The following is a 17,948-nucleotide window of genomic DNA, read 5'->3' as shown; positions in this document are numbered from 1 at the left end:
AATCCGCACAACCCTAGTAAATATTATATTGATATATACATTTGTGTGATTGTAAAATGATAGCATTATTCTGGATCAAAATTATCATTCAACAGAGTAACTGGTCAATTAATATTTTGTACAAATTATAACTGTACAATGTATATCATTAACTTCATATAAATTAAGAAATTATACTGATTCTTTATACCGTGCACACATACGTTTAACGTAATAATCTCCTTAAAATGAATCATCGAGCCGGTCTCTTCTATAGCAAAAATCATTTCGAGTATAAGTGCCGAAAAAGAAGACATTTCAATCAAACAATCCATCCGTTCCTTATTTCCTAATCGACCACATAGGGTCTAGCTGACTCAGAGGATCCACGGGTTTAACTTCCTCGGATTTTTCGCGGGTTTCGATAGATGTTGTCGACGACAAACTGTCAGACAAAGAGCCTTTCGAGCCACCTGAAACGGTAGAGTGAAAAAGGTTTAATAGGTGCGTACTGTGTAACTGAAAAAAGAATAATACCTGTAACAAAATCTTGCGAAGTGCGCAGCATGCCCGCTGCCAGGTTGTGAAGAAAGTCATCCGAAGGATGCCGCTGCTGTATCTTGCTTCTTCCCTTCCTTGATTTGTTTCCATCGAAGCACTCGAACGTTGACCGTGATGAGGACAAAATTCCGCCTGTGGGCAATTACAGATCAGGCGTCATGTTACCACGAAAAAAAAAAGTTTTCCTAGTGCAAAATGACACTAGAGAGCAGAGCACTTACGTTTCATGAGGGTGTCTTGAGCGTGGTACAAAATCGTACGATAAGCGAACAACAGAGAGTCCTGATCGACAAGGGACTTCCGAAATCTGACTAGGGTTGAAAACACAAGACCTGCATCGACAAGTCCGCGTCCAGCTCGCACGTTACACACAGAAGCTACGGCCAGCAAGAATAACCCACTGAGTGTACCGCCGTCGACGCAGTGTACCACTATCGGCCTACGAGATCGTCTCAAGGCCTGTTCCGAAAGCGTATCATTCGAAAAAGTAAGTAAAGGCCCGGGACTGCTTGGATAACCACTGAAATAGGGTAGATTTTGTTCTTTAGCGAATGCTTAACACGGATACTAATGTGGCATCAATTATTGGCCATTGAAAAATACTAACTTAACTGGCCACATAGTGAACTGCATGTGCACCACAATACGCGACGTTTTCTTCTCTGTGTCTTTCAAGGATATTATTCTTTGGACATAAGTCGTGTGGTCTATGCTGCTCTCCAATGACAATATGAAATTGCCAACGATCAAGTCTTCTCCCTTTGCCATTGGCCAGTAAATTTCGTTATTCAACTGCACGTAATAGAAGATCGTTATTGTACATAAAATCTCACTCGGGTATAAAGACTAGAAAACATTATTATATCAAGCCTGTATCGATTAATTGTGAACCTGCAAATTCGAAGCCAGGCAAGCGACAACTTCGCACTCTTGTTCCCAGATCATTGTCCAGAAGTTCATCACTGTGTCGGCGGTTGGAGCTTGCGCAATGATGAAAGCAACTGGTATGCACGGCGTTATGTCTTTGACGTGGGACGCGTTTATGTAAAAATCCTTAACGTCGAGTTGGACCCTCGATGAATCGTAAGGAACAGATCCCAGGGACCTGTTTTCTGCAGTGTGAGCAAGCGCAATAAGCGTGGACTGTTTTTGTTCCTCTCGTTCCTAAAAAACGATCACCGTTTTGAATATTACTCACATCAGCATAGAAAAATCGAAAATTGGCAATTTGAGAATGAAATAACCAGAGGAAATAGAGCTGCACACGCACCTGAAAGTCCCGAACTTCTTTCCATTTAATGTCCAGTGTCGTTGCACCGCTCAGCGTCTTCGTCAGCAAGCTATCCATAAACTTCTCATACTTTTCAACATCATAAGCAAACTTTTGCAATGCCTGTGGATCTCCGAGCGGGTCCTTTTTTGGTTGAACATCGTTGTACCAGGTGTCCCAAACGATCTGTAGATTTTCCATCTTTTCTTCACTTTTTGTCTCAATCTCCAGTTCCGGTTTGGTAGGCACTTCATCACTGGCCTTCGGCAAAGGTTTCAACACCTTCTCACCATCGGTGCTGTTGCTTTTACCATCTGGTTTACTCACGGGGTTCACTTCAGGAACCAGAGGGGCATGATTTATGCTAAATTCGAGGTCTGCCAACAAATCTATGTTGGACTTCGGCTTGTCCGAATGTATCTCCATTGTCTTCTCCTCCACCGACGGACTCGTTGTCGTGTTCGTCGCATTATTCGTTGCTTGCATGTACGTCTGCGTTCGTCCGTTCTGGTTTGTGGTTTCAGATCTACTAGTTTCTGTGACAAAAAACATTACGATACTGAATAGCAAACCAGAAAAAAAAAATCAAAGGCACGGCCACGCTGTTTCTTTGTAATTTATGATTGATCCTTTGAGTTACACATTATTGTGCTGAGACAATTTTTATAACAATATGGTTTCTTAGGGTCTTTGGAAACTCTGATTACGAATGTGAAGTCAGATTTTGAAAATTCAGAATTCAAGAAGATCAAGATGGCAGATCCAATATGGCGGAAAAAATTTTTTAATTTTATCTGAGGTTTTTGGGGTTGCCGACTGTGAATCTGGAGTCAAATCGTCGGAATTCAAATCAACAATTCAATCAGCGACCCAAGAAACCCCTGACAGTTTTTTGTCTAGATTTAATCAAATTTGAAATTTTCGACTGGCATATTGGATTTGCCATCTTGAATTTTCAAAATCTGATTTCAAATTATGATTCAGTAACCCGAAACACATACAATTTTCATAGAATATTTATATGCTTATAGGGGTCATTTCTCGCAACTGAATTATTCTTTCAATTTTCACGATTTTTTACAATTATATGTCCATAACAACACATTGCAATAATTACTCTTAGGTTTTGGAGACATGTTAGGATACTGTCGGAAATAGTAATAACCCACATTGAAGTATGTTGAAAAGTAAAATATTTTTAAAATACTCTAAATATTTAAAAAATTAATGGTGAATAGGTGGTAACAATAGTTACCAATATAACTCATAGGTCAACCCCCCCCCCTGGTATGTCAGTCTTTTCCATTTAACAAAACACACTACATTCATGAGATTATAAAGTTAGATCTATGAATTATGTACAGGGCATAACTACCTCTCAGAATATAATAATATATACAAGAAAGAACAATCACAATTGTAGAAGAATCTGATCGTGCAGTAATAAAATATGACGTCAGCTCACCTTGTCCTTGATGGCTGTACGGTGGTGTGTAGTAGGCCTGATCGTAGTTCGGTGTTTGGTAGGATTGCTGATTGTACTGAGATGATGGTGTGTGATTGGTGCCATTATTATTGCTGGCGATGGTGTACTGCGTGTTGGCATCTTGAGGCGCATAATTGCTGGACGCCTGATTCTGCTGAAGTATCGAGCCGCTGCTGGTTTCAACAATACTGCTTACCTCAGGCTGTGCAATCTGCGAATTTTGGTAGCCGGAGCTATACTGATAGCCTCCGGTCATTGCGTCATAAGTGTAGCCAGGATGACCTTTGTACGAATCTGTTTGCAGAGGTGCATTGTAAGTGTTCTCGTACCTCTGTGAGTAGCCCTGGTACTGCATCTGACCAGGAAACTGACTGCCCTGGAGAGACGAGTAAGGATAATTTTGAGGATAACAACTCTGTGCAGTGGAGTACGATTTGGCATGGCTCTGTATCATCTCGGAATGGTTACTGTAGCTGTCTGCTACATAGCTTTGTGGTATCGTCGAATTCTGTGTAGTTTGCGTTTGATATCCCGTTGCACCGTAAGCATTCTGATAGCCTTCATAGCTTGGCTGGCTATTGGAATAACTCTGAGTGACGTGTGTGTTTTGCCCCTGTACTATGTTACTCCGCTGAACCTGGGCTCCAGACTGTCCATGATGTGATTGCAGCTGTGATTGAATCTGCTGATGCTGGGATGACGTGGAGTTTGAATAGCCCTGTTGATTCTGGTGCACACCTGGCGGATATGGATTTGTGTATGTGCTGCTAGAGTATTGGGACTGCGAATACTGCGTTGGAATACCGATCGACGACTGCGCACTCTCGTGGCTCAGTGGGGGGAGATTGTGAGATTGAGAAGAGATCGGTTGAGATTGAGATTGAGAAACTGGTTGCTGCAGGCCTGGCATCACAGCTTGATATTGAGATGTCATTTGTTGATTAGTTGCATAGGACTGGTGACTGTGAGGTGGAATCTGAGCAGCTGGTGTCTGCGGCACTTGTAAATTCTGTTGAGACATTTGCTGCAAGCTGTGCTGCAGCTGGGTGTTCTGCGTTTCATACTGGAGTAACTGACCAGCAATCTGTTGGCTCTGGCTGAGCTGCGGCTGTGTCTTCGAGACCTGATTCGGATTTTGCTGATCCTCCCTAAGAGGCAGTCCGGCTTGTACCATATTCTGGTGATTATCACCGAGCGTTAATGTGCCTGGAGGATTTCCTTTAGCGGCATCAGTATTCTCAGCAATCGAGTGTGCAGGCTGACCACTCTGCGGCGGAGTCACTGAATTCTGTGGCAGGTAGCCCTGCTCGGAGTACGAGTATCCTGGATAACAGGTATAAGCGGCTGGATTGTAGTGCAACTGCTGCATGGCAGCAGATGGATATTGATTCTGATCATTTTGCGGATAGCGCGATTGTTCGTAGTTACTATACTGTCCGTTGAAGCTGATGACCTCCGTCGTGTCGGTCGCGCCGTTAGCCTGGCGGTAGGTACTGGATGTGTTAGTAGTACCAGACTTTGGTAAGCTGGAGTTCAACCCGCCGACGGCGTATTCAGTGTAATGACCATAGCCATGGGCCAAGTCGCTGGATCCCCGCTGCGTAGTGTAGTAGTCAGTATAAGCCATAGGGTATTGATATCCCCTTGTAGGATCAGCAGAGTCCGAGACGCCGGCCGATGTCGCGTCGCTTCCTTCCTGTCCTACAGGCGCTGGCCGAACAGCCGGAAGCGGCTGCGGCGAGCCCGACTGAATTGCATGCTGCGGACCGTAATACGGATTCTGATAGGTCGGCGCTGCTACTGCCGCTGCCGTGGGGATCGTGCCCTTCTGCCTGGAGGCGAGATAGTCCTTCAGCTTGAGGCCCCCACTGGTCGGCGCCGGTTCTTCTGAAGCGGCAAACTCGACCACTTTTGTGCTGGTCTTGCTATTCCGCGCGAGTATCTGCTCACGCTCCTCCTCCTGTACTTTGCACGTGCTCTTGACCCGTTGCAGCAGCTTCGAGACGTTCGTCTCGAGTTTTCGATAAAATTCCAGCCCCTTGGACGACTTGGCCAGCAAATCTTCGTATGCGTCATAGGACGAGATCAACGAGTTTACCATCGCGTCACGTCGCTTCAGAACCTCCTCAACGGCCTTGCGGGAGTCCGCGCTTCGTGCATAGACATCCGTCAGGGCTGTTAGGATGTTGTCTTGGGCAGCGAGGTTTTGCTCTATCAGGCCGATCTGTCGATCAAATTTTGTGTATTGAATCTGACCCAAAATGATTCTAAATGGGTTTGTTAACTGACGGACGGCTGCACTTACCAGTCTATTGTGCTTGCTTATCTGCTCCGCGAACAAACGATCCAGCGATCCTGGCTCTGTGCTGGCGGTGACCAAAAGTCGAGTCAAGTCGTCTTGAGCTATCGAGTCTCTGAGTTGCGTGTGCAGTTCACTCCGTTGGCGTCGCATTTCATCCACTTTACCCAGTATTCGTTTCAGTTCTCTGGCAATTGAGTCACTCTCCTTTTTTACTGCTTCATTTCCTGTATGAAAAGAAAAAAATTTTTTGTAAGCCGTGGACACAACTCACTTGAAGTACAAGTAACTATTTGCTGAAATTACATTTCCCAATGGTAAACTCGTGAAGGCCTTACCGCTAGATCGAGTCTTCGGGGAAGGAACGTGAGCCATCAGATCAGTCAGCGGTTGGGCGAGAATTCGCAGGTTATTGACATGTAAAGTCATCGCCCGGTGCAGTGCTTGGTTGCTTTCTGAAGCCTTTGCATGAGCCTCTTGATACTTGTTGGCCTCACGGGTCAAATCCGTTGCTACTATGGATGGGGGTCTCTTTCCAAGCACCACCTGATACTCTGTTTCTCTGCAATGGTAAGAGTACAGTAAAATTAACCTAAGTTTTTAGAAAAGCGAAATAGTTTGATCAGTGTTACATCATTAAGTCGATAGAAATAATTGTATCAATCAACTGTTACATACCGAGTTTTTTCATGAGTTAACAGCTCGTCTATGTCCTTCAGCATGGCTTCGACATCATGGTAAGTATCGGCGAGTTTCCCCATCGCATCAACCAAATCCTGAATGGCAGTTGGTTTTGCATTTAAGGCAGCGCAACGTTCAGCCAATTCCTCGGGCAACGCCAAAGTGTTGGAGTCTTTGTTGTCAGGGTCCCAAAGGCTCAAGTTTTCTAATCGTAGGGATGCTAGATATGTGACTAGCTGCTGATCTCGTTCTTCTATCTTAGCTCCAACTAATCGCAACACCTTTGCTTTCTCCTCCGAGTACAGTGAGCTTGCCTCGTGCACCTTCATTGGTACTAATCTGGGAATCAAAACAATTGCTGGAGTTTATTGAAGTTAACTAGATTGTTGTCAATCTGAAAATATTGTAAAGCATACCTGGCAAATATGTCTGGACCAGAAACCTCAGAGTCGCTAACACTAAAGGGAATTCCTCTGACAAGAGAGGCACCCTTTATCGAGGGCAGGGCATCCCTTTCCGGCACCTCCTCGTGGTAAATAAATTCGTTCTCGTTCTTTGCTGCTTTTCGCTTACCCTCAATGACATCGTTGGTGAATGTCAGTGCATCCTCCACAGCCTCTTTGTCCTCATTGGTCGTCATTATGCCTCCTCCCTTTGTGCTTGTGTAGAGAACACGAGCCTCGTTTAGTGTTGTCAGTGCCGCATTATAGAATGCCACCCTCTCTCCCATCTTCTGCTGCTCCTCTGCTGACTGGCCTTGATACAGTTGAGATACTGCCAGATAGTAGAGTTTTTTAAAACGGACATACCGCTTCCAGCTCTGAGATGTAATAAAGCTTTATTAATATTATTGCTGTTCAGGACAACAACTTGACTTAAACTTCAGCGCAACAAAATTTACGATTTAATTTCAAGAAGTATCAGTTGGAACACAAAGCTCCAATTACTTGTACCTTGTATATTTTGCTGCCGACCGTATCGGCAACAGAGCCGTCGTCATTTCCTCCTTGCTCGAGCGTGTTTAAGGCCAAGTTGTAGTAGTCAACTATTTGAGTGGCTACCTTGGCTGTGAAATCGGAAAGAACAAGCACATATTAATCGGTACGGGTGATTGCGAATTGTCAGGTGAAACGAGTGAAATAAGACAGAAGTGTCATACCAACAATAGTTGCTTTACGATTGTCTAGCATGCTTTTTTCTAATATACACTCCTGGGCTTGACCAAGGCACAGCTGATGCATAAAGGTCATGAGATCGGGGGCCAAGTCGACACCAGGTGGCTGAGGATAAGTGTTCTTCAAGTGGTCGAAGGCCCAAGCGGCGCATTGAAAATGGGCACAGGCCATTTTCATGCCCTCTGCAGTAGTCCGTTCGGTCTGGGCCCCAAGCTGAGTGTGCACCGCCCCAACATTATACAAAATGGATATTATCTCAAATCTGATGTTGGCCAGCGAGTAGACCATGTTGGCGTATGTGTCTTTCCTAAAGTTTTCAAATTGTTTTGGCCAGTTAAAAGATTATTGAAGTATGGCTGTGCCTGGAATTGCATTCTAGGAGTGCTTTTACCATGTGAAAGTGACAGCAGCTGCCCCGTCATGGCCCATGGGAAAGCGACTTTGTAGGAAGTGCACCTGACAGTAGTACTTCTTGAGCAAGTTGCAACCGGTAACATCAATCGGAGGCCGCACAGCAGTCGCCCTAAGGGATTCGAGTTGATGGATCTCATTGTTGTAAGACTCTGGATCCTCGTTGTAAAAATCACGTATGTACTGGGGGAACAAAGAAAGCGGTAATCGATGTTAGACGAAGTTTACATACGCCTAAATCGTGTAATGAGCATATTATTCTTTGGCCTATGGATTGGGAAATAAACATACAAAAAGTAAGCGATAAACACTGAAAAATGAGGGTAACGGCAGTCGAATTAAAATTGAACGCAGGAGCGACGGTTATGCGATGCATTTACGACGTATCGTACAAAACATAAGTACCTGCTTCAGTTTCGGTCCAAATGAACTCGGTTCGGGACTGACTTTCAGTTCGAAGGATATCATCGGCAGCCTAGGAACCGCCTCCATTTTGGCGAGTCCTTAACTCGTACCGTGGCCTCGACGGAACACTACCGTTTACTCACGCGATATCGAAGTTGTCAACTGTCAAATTATGCGTGTTTTCTCTTTCGTGGCAGCCTTATCAGTGTGAAATATACGCATAACGACAGGTGGAGATCTGTCAGAAATACAACGGTAACGGGCGAAACTAACACCCTCAGCACTTGTGGCGAAATCGTGAAGCACCCTGCAGATGGTAGACACAATAGCGATTCCAAAATTACAGAGATGGCGCTTCACGGTTGTACAAATGAATGAAAAAAATGACCAAGAAGAACGGCCTAACCGCTCGTGCCAATGTATCAATCGTGGTTTCAATCGTCAAGAATCTCTGTACAAAAAGCTTTACTTGTTGAAAAACTATTCCATACTACTGCAATTCTGAATATATAAATAATTTGCTATTACGTTTCACATCATTTGCATCTGGAAAATCGCTTATCACATGTGACATTCGTGAAATCAGCATTTCAACAAACCGGGATATTTCTCATTTTCGTGAAGCTCGTCACGTGGCTTCCCATGATGCACCGGGGCGCGTGTATCGTATCGTGACGTGTCGTCGTTCGGTCAGATTCTCCGAGTTTACGTGGAAGAGTGTGTTAGCGGCGTCCGTTCCCGTCACTCGTTGTTAGCTGTCTGTCCGCGGTGCAGTTCGTCTGTAATCGTCGTTAAAGAATCCATCTGCGCCCATCCACTGGGTTTTGCTAAGAAGAACCTTTGAATTTACATCAACTTCGTTACAGTCAAAATCAAACAAAATGGTAAGTCCATTTTACCATCATAAGATCTAACTTTAACCTCGTTCTCATCGTATGATGCTCCTTAGCTCGCGGTAACGGTACATATTGCTAGAAATTTATTCAATCGAACGCAGTTTTCGTTCCTGTCTTTACCATATATGGCACAGAATTTACCCAATGATGGTGTACTTTCAATTCTCATGAATCTACACACATATGGTCCATCTTTCAGTTTTCACATATTCACCAATTTCATAGTTCGCTTAAGGCTAAGAAGTGGTTCTGATTACCCAAGTAGCAATGAAAAGGTGAAAAATACGGCATGTAACAGGTTTCCTACCGTGCAGTTTGAACATACCTCTGTATACTCAAAATTGTACCTGTTCACAGCCTGCAGCTCCAAGTTCCACATCTGTTGGGGCAGGAGGACGATCCCCTAGCAAAGTAGTTGCTCCAAGAGCCAGTGGTGGAGGCACAGTTAGACAGCGAAAAACAGCTCCGGCTACCTCAGCCAGAAATCGCAACACCGGCACGAGCTCTGGTGGCATGTGGAGGTTTTACACCGATGATTCTCCTGGCATTAAAGTGTAAGCTCTGCAGACTTGAATTTGATTCAATCAGGGTTGTTATAGACTTGGGAAAAATTGGGGAATTAGAGGATCTAGTTGATATTTCTTCAAATGGTAACTATTAATGTGATGACTTCATTCCTGGATATTAGTCTATGGTAAATTCTATTAATGCTATGATTTTCAGAGCATTCTACCTACATATCACAGCAATACGAATGACAAAGGATTTTGTCTCATAGTATTGCACAAAGACTTCTCAAAAGATACAAATACCATCATATTTTAGTGTGAAAAATACAAAAAAATGAAGAAATTTCGACATTGATTCAACTGTCACCTTGATCTGAATGATTGCATAGTCATGTACCTGTGCTAATTATTCGTTATTTTATTTTCTCGTTTACAGTGGACCTGTACCAGTCTTAGTGATGTCTCTTCTGTTCATCGCATCTGTTTTTATGCTTCATATTTGGGGAAAATACACTCGCTCCTAATTATCCTAAATAATGACGTGCAAATTAAAAATTAAACTGAGATAAGACATGAACTATGCCTTGTGTGATTTGTGCATAATGAGTAATCGTTACCTATATCATAATGTACGGAGCAAGGAAGAACACTTTTTCAAAAAAAATTCAAATTCAATCACACACGTACAGAATCTAAACAAAAAGAACTGTGTCGTCCAATGGACGACGTCAAATGTACGAATGCAATATAAACTTCCATTGTCAAACGTGACTAAAGCGATATATTTATTACACATGTAGCGCACAACGGCGATCCCTTGTCATTGGCTTGCTGTGTGAAATGAAAATTAAAAAAAATTATTGTATTAGGCTCTCAAACACGTTTACGATATTATAGAGAGAGCAGTTATATACTGTCTCAAATTTCATTCCAATGATTTTACACGAAAATTTCAGCTTCCCAATTCAACATACCATGTAAAATATTATACAAATAATGAAATATGCGTCTAAATTACGAGTATGAAGATCGCCTCATGTATGGAAACTTAAGAATAATTCAACAAACTAATCGTTCGTAACTGGCGAGATTTTCTCGTTTCACTTGTACCGATTGATAATGATGAATAATTTATTTTATACGTAAAATGAAAACGGTGGTAATAAATATCAAATATATTGTTGCAGACTCAGTATATTCTTAATTCACATTCCGAACTTCAGTCACTACTTTTATCCCAAATCAATGCTCATCTATTCATTACTTTCATTCTTTTTCATTAGAAAACTAAATCGCAGCACAGGAACTGAAATATTAGTAGCTCTCTAAACCCGTGTAAAATCGTTTATATGTACACTATTTACAGTATTATCATACAAAAATATATAATATATGTGTGTGTATATATATATATACTATTACGTGTAATGTGCATGTTATGTATAACGCTCTTATGTACAGTATTTATCGTACATAGCCATATAATAACTACCATGATTTTCATACGCTAAGTTCGACCAGTTCTTTTTTGTCTTTAAATTCATCTAAAAAAAATGGTATATCAATGATTTTGCACCTTCTGATCGTCGAGTATTTCGGTCAATAAACGCCCCGGTATTTTGGTTCTGCCGCAGGCGTAATTCAATTCGATTTTGTCAAGACGCTAATTAAGAAATAAAAGAATCCTAGAACAAGATTCAGAGTGTCTCGAAACGACAAGAGAAAAGAGAAGATAATAGCACAGAACTATCTTGCGCCGCGGCATCTGAACGCTACTGTGTTGTGTACAACTTCGTTAAAAAATAACGATACAAACAATGATCAGTTCATCTTCATATCCGACGGTTCAGATTCTTTGTGTATGGTGATTATCATCTTCTCCTCACTCGACGATTGACTGTCAGATGATCCTTCCTGTGTCGATGTTGCTGCCTCCTAAACAATATGATTCATTGTATTAAAACACTGAATCACTTATGTTTTAGGAAATATTCTTTGGCATTTGTGAACTTTGGCTTTTATGACTACACCCTGTCTTATCAATTGTTAAAAAACGTGGCCAAGTTGAACATCAACGTACCTGAGAAGCTGGAAGATCACTGTGAATTGCTATTATACTAACAGGCCAAGATTTTTCCTGGGGTGCCTCCGCTTCTAGATCTCTCTCAGGATCATCGACGTCAGCATCCTAAAACAACAATGAGCAATACGGTTATTGTCATGTAATGTTTTCTCATAAAATAGTCGTCAACGATAGCATAAAAAAAACTGACGACTGACCCCACTGCGAAGTTTCGTGTGAGTCTTAATGTGTTTAGTGAGATGATCGGAGCGCATGAATTTCTTTGTACACTCTGGGCATTGAAACCGCTTCTCTCCCGTGTGTGTCCTCCGATGTCGTTGCAGTTCGTCCGATCTTGTGAACTTTTTACCGCAAAATACCCAACTACAGACAAACGGCCGTTCTCCAGTGTGCCACCTCAGGTGCGCTCGAAGATGACTTGTTTTTCCGTAAACCTTGTTGCAGCCTGGAATATGGCATACATGCTGCCTCTTCCGTGTCATATCCCTGTTTCTGTAACAATGATAATTTATTGACAACAAAGCTTTACAACGAGTGAATAAAAAAAGTCTCCTGATATGCATATTGATTGCCCACCTGTCGCCATCGCCACAATTTGGACAGGTACAGGCAACTCGGCGACGATGCTGTTTGTTTGGATCAGTCTCAGGTGCCGACGCAGTGGTGCTTGCCTGATATTGCTGCACTGGTGGGGCAGGAGTGCTGGGTGTAGGCGCGGACTGAATCGTTTGCACGATCTGCCACTTGGATGGTTCATTTCCCTCAATATGAACAGTTGGTGCAGCGGTAACAATTTGCGTTCCGGTTGGATTTGAAGGTAACGATTGCATGGAGGCCTGTTGCAGGGCACTGGCTGGGATGACCTGGACGTTTCCCAATCCAGGAATATTTTGTACGGGAAATGACTGCAGAAATCCATTTGATGCATTCATCCCAGCTGCTGGCTGGAGCTGCATTATGTTACTACCGACACCCCTCATCATTCCACCTTGCGAAGTAAGGTTTGTCAAGGCAGAGGCTGGTATCAGTGTTAATTGTTGTCCTTGGGCGCCTGTAGAGTTGTCAATTTTTTATACATGTAAAATTTAATTCACAAGTAATTAACGCCGAGTGGAAACGACAGAAAAAAAAAAAAGCGACCAAACTGCAAACAATACCTGTGAGGGTGATAGGTTGCATTGCAGACTGAGTAGTTTGCGGTGCTTGAATATGAATGACTTGACTGTTGGCTAAATGGCTCGGATCGATACTCGATACTTTGAGGTCTCCTTCGACACTGTCCGGTTGCCTAGTCAGTGTTGACAATGTCTGAACGTCAATCTTCTGCCCATCCTTCGTTGTCAACATGTTGCCGTTCATGGTTCTCCCAAGAGATCCTATTCCAACCACCTGCAGCACATAATCATAAATAATATCTAGACAAGCTTCTTTTAGCTGCAACTTGTCTCTTTTAAACAGATGGATTTATCCAACCAGTTTTACCTGAACATTGCTTGGTGTGCTGACTGAAGTGCTCCATGTAGAAACAGTTGGGGCTGGTGTTGAAACTTGTTGCACACGTTGCACTTGATGTTGCTGTGGTTGCTGTTGCTGCTGTTGTTGTTGTTGTTGTTGTTGTTGTTGTTGTTGTTGTTGTTGTTGTTGTTGTTGTTGTTGTTGTTGTTGCTGCTGCTGCTGCTGCTGCTGCTGCTGCTGTTGTTGTTGGTGTTGCTGCTGCTGCTGAATAACTTGCTGTACAACCTGCTGTACTTGTTGCTGCTGCACATGCTGAGCTTGTGCGACTTGTTGTTGCTGAACCGTCTGGACAACCTGCTGCTGCGTTTGCTGCTGAGCAACTTGCTGCACAACTTGCTGCTGCGCTACCTGCTGAGCTACTTGTTGAGCAACTTGCTGACCCTGTATGCAATAGTTACCTCATTGTCTAACAATTTCATAGGGGTTTTTGGCGGTACAATCAAAGTAATATAAACTTTGAATTTTATTGCTGGCAAATCTTACCTGTAAACCTTGCAGCTGTGACAAATTTGCAATTTGTACTTGTTGTATTTGTCCATTGGGAGTAATAATTTGGGCCATTTGTGGGATTTGCTGCAAGATGATCGGATTGTATTTCAGTAAAGAATTATGTCCCACCGATAATGGTGCATTTTGACTCGATGACTAATTAATGCAATAAGGATGCTTTGGATATATAAAACGGCAACAAACCTGAGTAATTTGCGGTATCATTTGAGTAGTGGGCATGTTGAATACATTGGACAGAGCTTGTACGGGAAAATGTACAGTCTGATAGACAGTTTGTCCATTGCTAACGGTGACTGGAACCTGAACAGGTACGGTTTGCTGGACTTGTTGCATTGGAAATTGTAGAGGTCGGACCTGCACACTCTGCCCTGAAACATCCAGGCTAGCCTTGGAATCTGTCCGTTTGCCATTGTGGACGAGAAAGGCGACAGTTAGTCAGTGAAAGCAAAGCAATGAAGCAAGTTTCACCAAAGTTCAGCCAGCTAGATGTTAGAAGCAGCGATCGACGCAGCTGAGTTTACAAGTATTAGTAACAGCTCTCCAAGATGTGCAATTGAAAATGTAGTCAGACATGCAGGGCAAAACTGTGACAAGAAGCGAGAGTCAGCATAGGTAGGATGAGAAATATACCTGTTGGCAACTGGACAGTTTGTCCACCGATGTTTTGTAGGATGGAAGTGGGGAAAACATTGGGTGTTCTGATCAGGCTGACGGGATGCGGAGTTATCAGAGTCTGCCCGCCGGCTAGCTGCACCTGCTGCCCACCTGTCGTCGCAAATTGCATTGTCGGCTGAGACTGGTGGTGAGTAGTCGCGGCCGACATTGCTGACGATGGAATGAACAGGGCCTCTTGCCCGTCAATGTTCACCGTTTGCATCTGTGGAATCATGTTGTAACTCAACTGTTGCTGTTGCTGTTGCTGCTGTTGGTGTGGCTGCGACTGATGCTGCAACGTTCCTTGAGTCTGGCCACCGACGAGTTGAGTATTCTAGAATATATTTCAGATACTTGATAACGTTCATAAGCCCGTTCATAATAAATATAATATCTTGTTGAGAAACTAATACTTATGCAATTATACAAACACACTTGTAAGAACTGCTGCGGCAGAGCTTGTACAGAGATGGTTTGCGCCCTTTGTTGATTTTGGTCTTGTTGAGCATGTTGCAAAGGCACAAAGTTTTGCAATTGTTGCAAGGTAATGACTTGTGGTTGTGGTTGTTGTTGTTGTTGTTGCGCATCGTGCTGCTGCTGTTGTTGTTGTTGCTGTGCAACTTGCTGCTGTTGGAGCTGCTGTAAAACATTTGCGTTTAGAAATCGGATCTGGGGCTGTGCATTTTGCTGCTGCTGCTGCTGCTCCTGCTGCTGCTGCTGCTGCTGTTGTTGCTGTTGTTGTTGTTGTTGTTGTTGTTGTTGTTGTTGTTGTTGTTGTTGTTGCTGCTGCTGCTGCTGTTCCACAGCTTCTTGTTGTTGCAACGGGTCGTGTTCCTCGTCGACCTCCTCCTGATAAAAATCCGATTCTGTTAGCAGCGTAAAAAATTAACGCCCGACATGTATACAATTTGTACCAAATGCATTAATATTCAGTAACTGACAACGGGTTTTGTGAAACGGCAACGACGCATGGTTAGCTCACATTCGCGGTTTACCTACCGTCGTATCTGAGATGACATCCCTATTCGGGTCCACTAGGGAAAATTGGCCCATGGCCCGCGATAATAAAGTTACAATCGTTTCGAGCGCGATTGTAGTTGTAGCTGATTAAAAAATCCCGACAATACGAGGACTGCGATCAACGGTCGACCCGAGCCGAAGACCGAATGCCGTTGACAGACGTGCAACACGGTCGGTGCTAGGAAAACTCGCGGGCAGCTGAAACGCAACGCTTGGCACGCTGGACGCCGCCGTCGTCCAGCGCCGCGAGAGAGAAGGCATGAGAAAGAAAGAAGGAAAGAAAGGAAGAGAGAGAGAGAGAGAGAGAGAGAGAGGCGTCCCTCCGCCTCTTTTGCGACCCTCCCTCGAGCCCAGAGAAGTAACACCGCTCACTGAGGCCCCACGCCCGAACTTAAGCGGTACTTGTAACGCGAATCGAGATTCGAAACTTTATCACGTTTACAATTAGATGGGACCTGAAATGTTCTCCGCAAGACAAAAAAATGTTTCATAATCCACAGTCGAACAAACGAGGTCTCAGCAGTCGTAAGACCGGGGCTCTGTAAGAACACGATGAAATCACCGCGCGGTACGTAACTGTGGCGATCGTCCCCCTCCCCGTCCCGGGGCGGCGAATGACGCGGAGAGGCGACGCTGGCAAGGACGGCGGGTACAAAAAGGAACGGCGGACGGGCGCGAGGCCGGATAAACGCCTCTCATCCGCGTAACCGACTCTCACGCACACACCTACCCGCGGTATCAGGAAGGCCTCGCGCGGCCAGCCTCCACCCACTTTTCCCCGCGGACTCCACCTAGATCGCGGACCGACACGTGCTCTTTCGTATCCCCGCGCGCTCCTGTTTATACCAATAATAATACACAAACGATACGAGAAAGCTACTCGCTGCCTGCTGTTTCTGGCTTACCTTTGGCTGAATCTTGACTGTGGCCATAGTACGCCACGGAGGGGGATGAAGGAGCGAGGACGAACGAGACAACGCTTTTCGAGGACGAGACGACTCGCTGCACGGCGCTCGTACCAACTCAAGCAAAGAACCGTTGCATCGTTTCGAGCGTACGGCGTGCTCCTCGTTAAAGCTGCACTGTACTCCTCCGAACACAGAGCACAACACTTGCGATGTATTCCTCCGCCGATCGATATGTTAATAACAAATAGAAGAACACTGCGAACAGTTTTACATTCGTCCAACAAAAGTATTGGCGCACACGACCTTTACTTGTCTTCTCGACGCATCATTTACATTCACAGGATCATCTCATAGCACGAGCGGGAAACCACTTCTTACAGTCATTCGGGCGTCGCGACGAGTCAACCGAACAAAGAAGCAAGGTCTCTCGCGCGACTGTCTCGCTTGAAAACGGGAAAATCCACGGCTACCTGGATCACGATAATCGAAGCGACTTAAAACCCAAATAAGATTCAACGCTATCGGTGACAACGCGCAATTGTATCATGTATTTTCATCGGTGGGTAGCCGTGGAAAAGTTACCCCATACGCATAACAGTAACAAAACACTCGACACTTTCACGGCTCCGTTATACCGCGAACGCGGGACCCTCCTTTTGGGCGATAATAGTACAGAGTTACACGTATTTGTATTTACGGAGCCACGAGGAGTTGTTGTCCCGTGTTTGTATCGGTGACAAAAACGTGTTTGTGCTCGTACTCGTCTAGATTCGCGTCGTGTATGGAACTATTTGCTTCACGAGTGGGGCGGTACGGCGCGGCCCGCGGAGGCATCACCAAGTGCGTTCTGCGAACGTGGCGCGGCTCTGGCGGCGAAACTTGACGTCCTGATTGGCGGCTCTAAGGGCGGCCCTCATGGGCGGCCCCTACCAACCGCTCCCTAGGCAACCCAGCACGCACTCCTTGCGCCGCGGTCATCCCCTCAATTCGGCTTCGCGAATGGTGGCTAACCTCCGCGCATCTGTTTCATCGGACGCCGGGTATGCGGGCGGAAACCCTGCTCCGAGGGGCAGGATACCTCTTCTATCCTTTGCCGTCTACGGCATTACGCGCGTTTCTCTCCCTCTGTGCCGTTAATGTCTTCGAGAGCACTAAAATTTCTCCGATAGATCGCGCCGGAAATGGTACGCCGCACGTTATCCATGTGGAGCAACAAGTGGTAGAAGTCAGGGGGCTTGGTCCACGATATTTCAGGTATCTTGTACTGTTCTTTTTTAGGTTGATAATTTGATATATCCACCGGTTTCGAGCCAGCTAACCGGTCCGATAGAGCCTTAGAGCATAGAGGCATATCATAGAGGATTGACAGGCTAACTGAGGTAGAGAAAATCTAAAATATTCGAAAAAGTTGTGAATATATACTGACATCGGTATGCATATACACACAGGTATAGGTATATCATACATGCTTGATCGAACCCTAGTGTGCGAATCTTCCTAGATGTATTAGTTTCTCTTACAATTTTTGTCACGTGAGTAGCAACTGCTGGCAACTTCGTTGATGGTCATTTGTTTATAACAAAGTG

At 44.4% G+C, this 17,948-nt stretch overlaps 3 protein-coding genes across 6 annotated transcripts; 1 reads left to right on the top strand and 2 right to left on the bottom strand.

Moving 5' to 3' along the window:
- Positions 1-97: 97 nt before the first annotated feature.
- Positions 98-8,561, bottom strand: mop (tyrosine-protein phosphatase non-receptor type protein myopic). 2 transcript variants are annotated; one of them, XM_046628807.2, is made up of 15 exons: positions 8,268-8,561; positions 7,843-8,045; positions 7,436-7,758; positions 7,230-7,342; positions 6,693-7,096; positions 6,274-6,615; positions 5,934-6,157; positions 5,602-5,822; positions 3,276-5,520; positions 1,811-2,346; positions 1,432-1,704; positions 1,148-1,299; positions 762-1,060; positions 517-672; positions 98-452 (listed from the first exon to the last, which is right to left on the bottom strand). In XM_046628807.2, the coding sequence occupies exons 1-15, from the start codon at positions 8,352-8,354 to the stop codon at positions 322-324; spliced, it is 5,709 nt and encodes a 1,902-aa protein (XP_046484763.1). In that variant the 5' UTR covers positions 8,355-8,561; the 3' UTR covers positions 98-321. The 2 variants fall into 2 exon arrangements, with proteins under 2 accessions (XP_046484763.1, XP_046484762.1); XM_046628806.2 differs by having other exon boundaries at positions 1,148-1,332; positions 8,268-8,560.
- Positions 8,562-8,676: 115 nt separating this feature from the next.
- Sec61beta (Sec61 translocon subunit beta) lies at positions 8,677-10,860 on the top strand. The gene is made up of 3 exons (XM_046628822.2): positions 8,677-9,151; positions 9,521-9,717; positions 10,109-10,860. The coding sequence occupies exons 1-3, from the start codon at positions 9,149-9,151 to the stop codon at positions 10,194-10,196; spliced, it is 288 nt and encodes a 95-aa protein (XP_046484778.1). The 5' UTR covers positions 8,677-9,148; the 3' UTR covers positions 10,197-10,860.
- LOC124220230 (transcription factor Sp4) lies at positions 10,337-17,164 on the bottom strand. 3 transcript variants are annotated; one of them, XM_046628814.2, is made up of 11 exons: positions 16,360-17,164; positions 14,870-15,283; positions 14,411-14,768; positions 13,964-14,175; positions 13,754-13,843; positions 13,238-13,651; positions 12,913-13,144; positions 12,332-12,806; positions 11,953-12,247; positions 11,753-11,860; positions 10,337-11,607 (listed from the first exon to the last, which is right to left on the bottom strand). In XM_046628814.2, exons 1-11 carry the CDS (start codon positions 16,384-16,386, stop codon positions 11,494-11,496), a joined length of 2,739 nt encoding a protein of 912 aa, XP_046484770.1. In that variant the 5' UTR covers positions 16,387-17,164; the 3' UTR covers positions 10,337-11,493. The 3 variants fall into 3 exon arrangements, with proteins under 3 accessions (XP_046484770.1, XP_046484768.1, XP_046484769.1); XM_046628812.2 differs by lacking the exon at positions 16,360-17,164 and adding an exon at positions 15,434-15,681; XM_046628813.2 differs by lacking the exon at positions 16,360-17,164 and adding an exon at positions 15,434-15,680 and having other exon boundaries at positions 13,964-14,148.
- Positions 17,165-17,948: the final 784 nt, after the last annotated feature.

This window comes from Neodiprion pinetum, chromosome 5 (genome assembly GCF_021155775.2).
Source record: "Neodiprion pinetum isolate iyNeoPine1 chromosome 5, iyNeoPine1.2, whole genome shotgun sequence".
Classification (NCBI taxonomy): Eukaryota; Metazoa; Arthropoda; class Insecta; order Hymenoptera; family Diprionidae; genus Neodiprion; species Neodiprion pinetum.
This window is presented reverse-complemented; position numbering and strand designations above follow the sequence as displayed.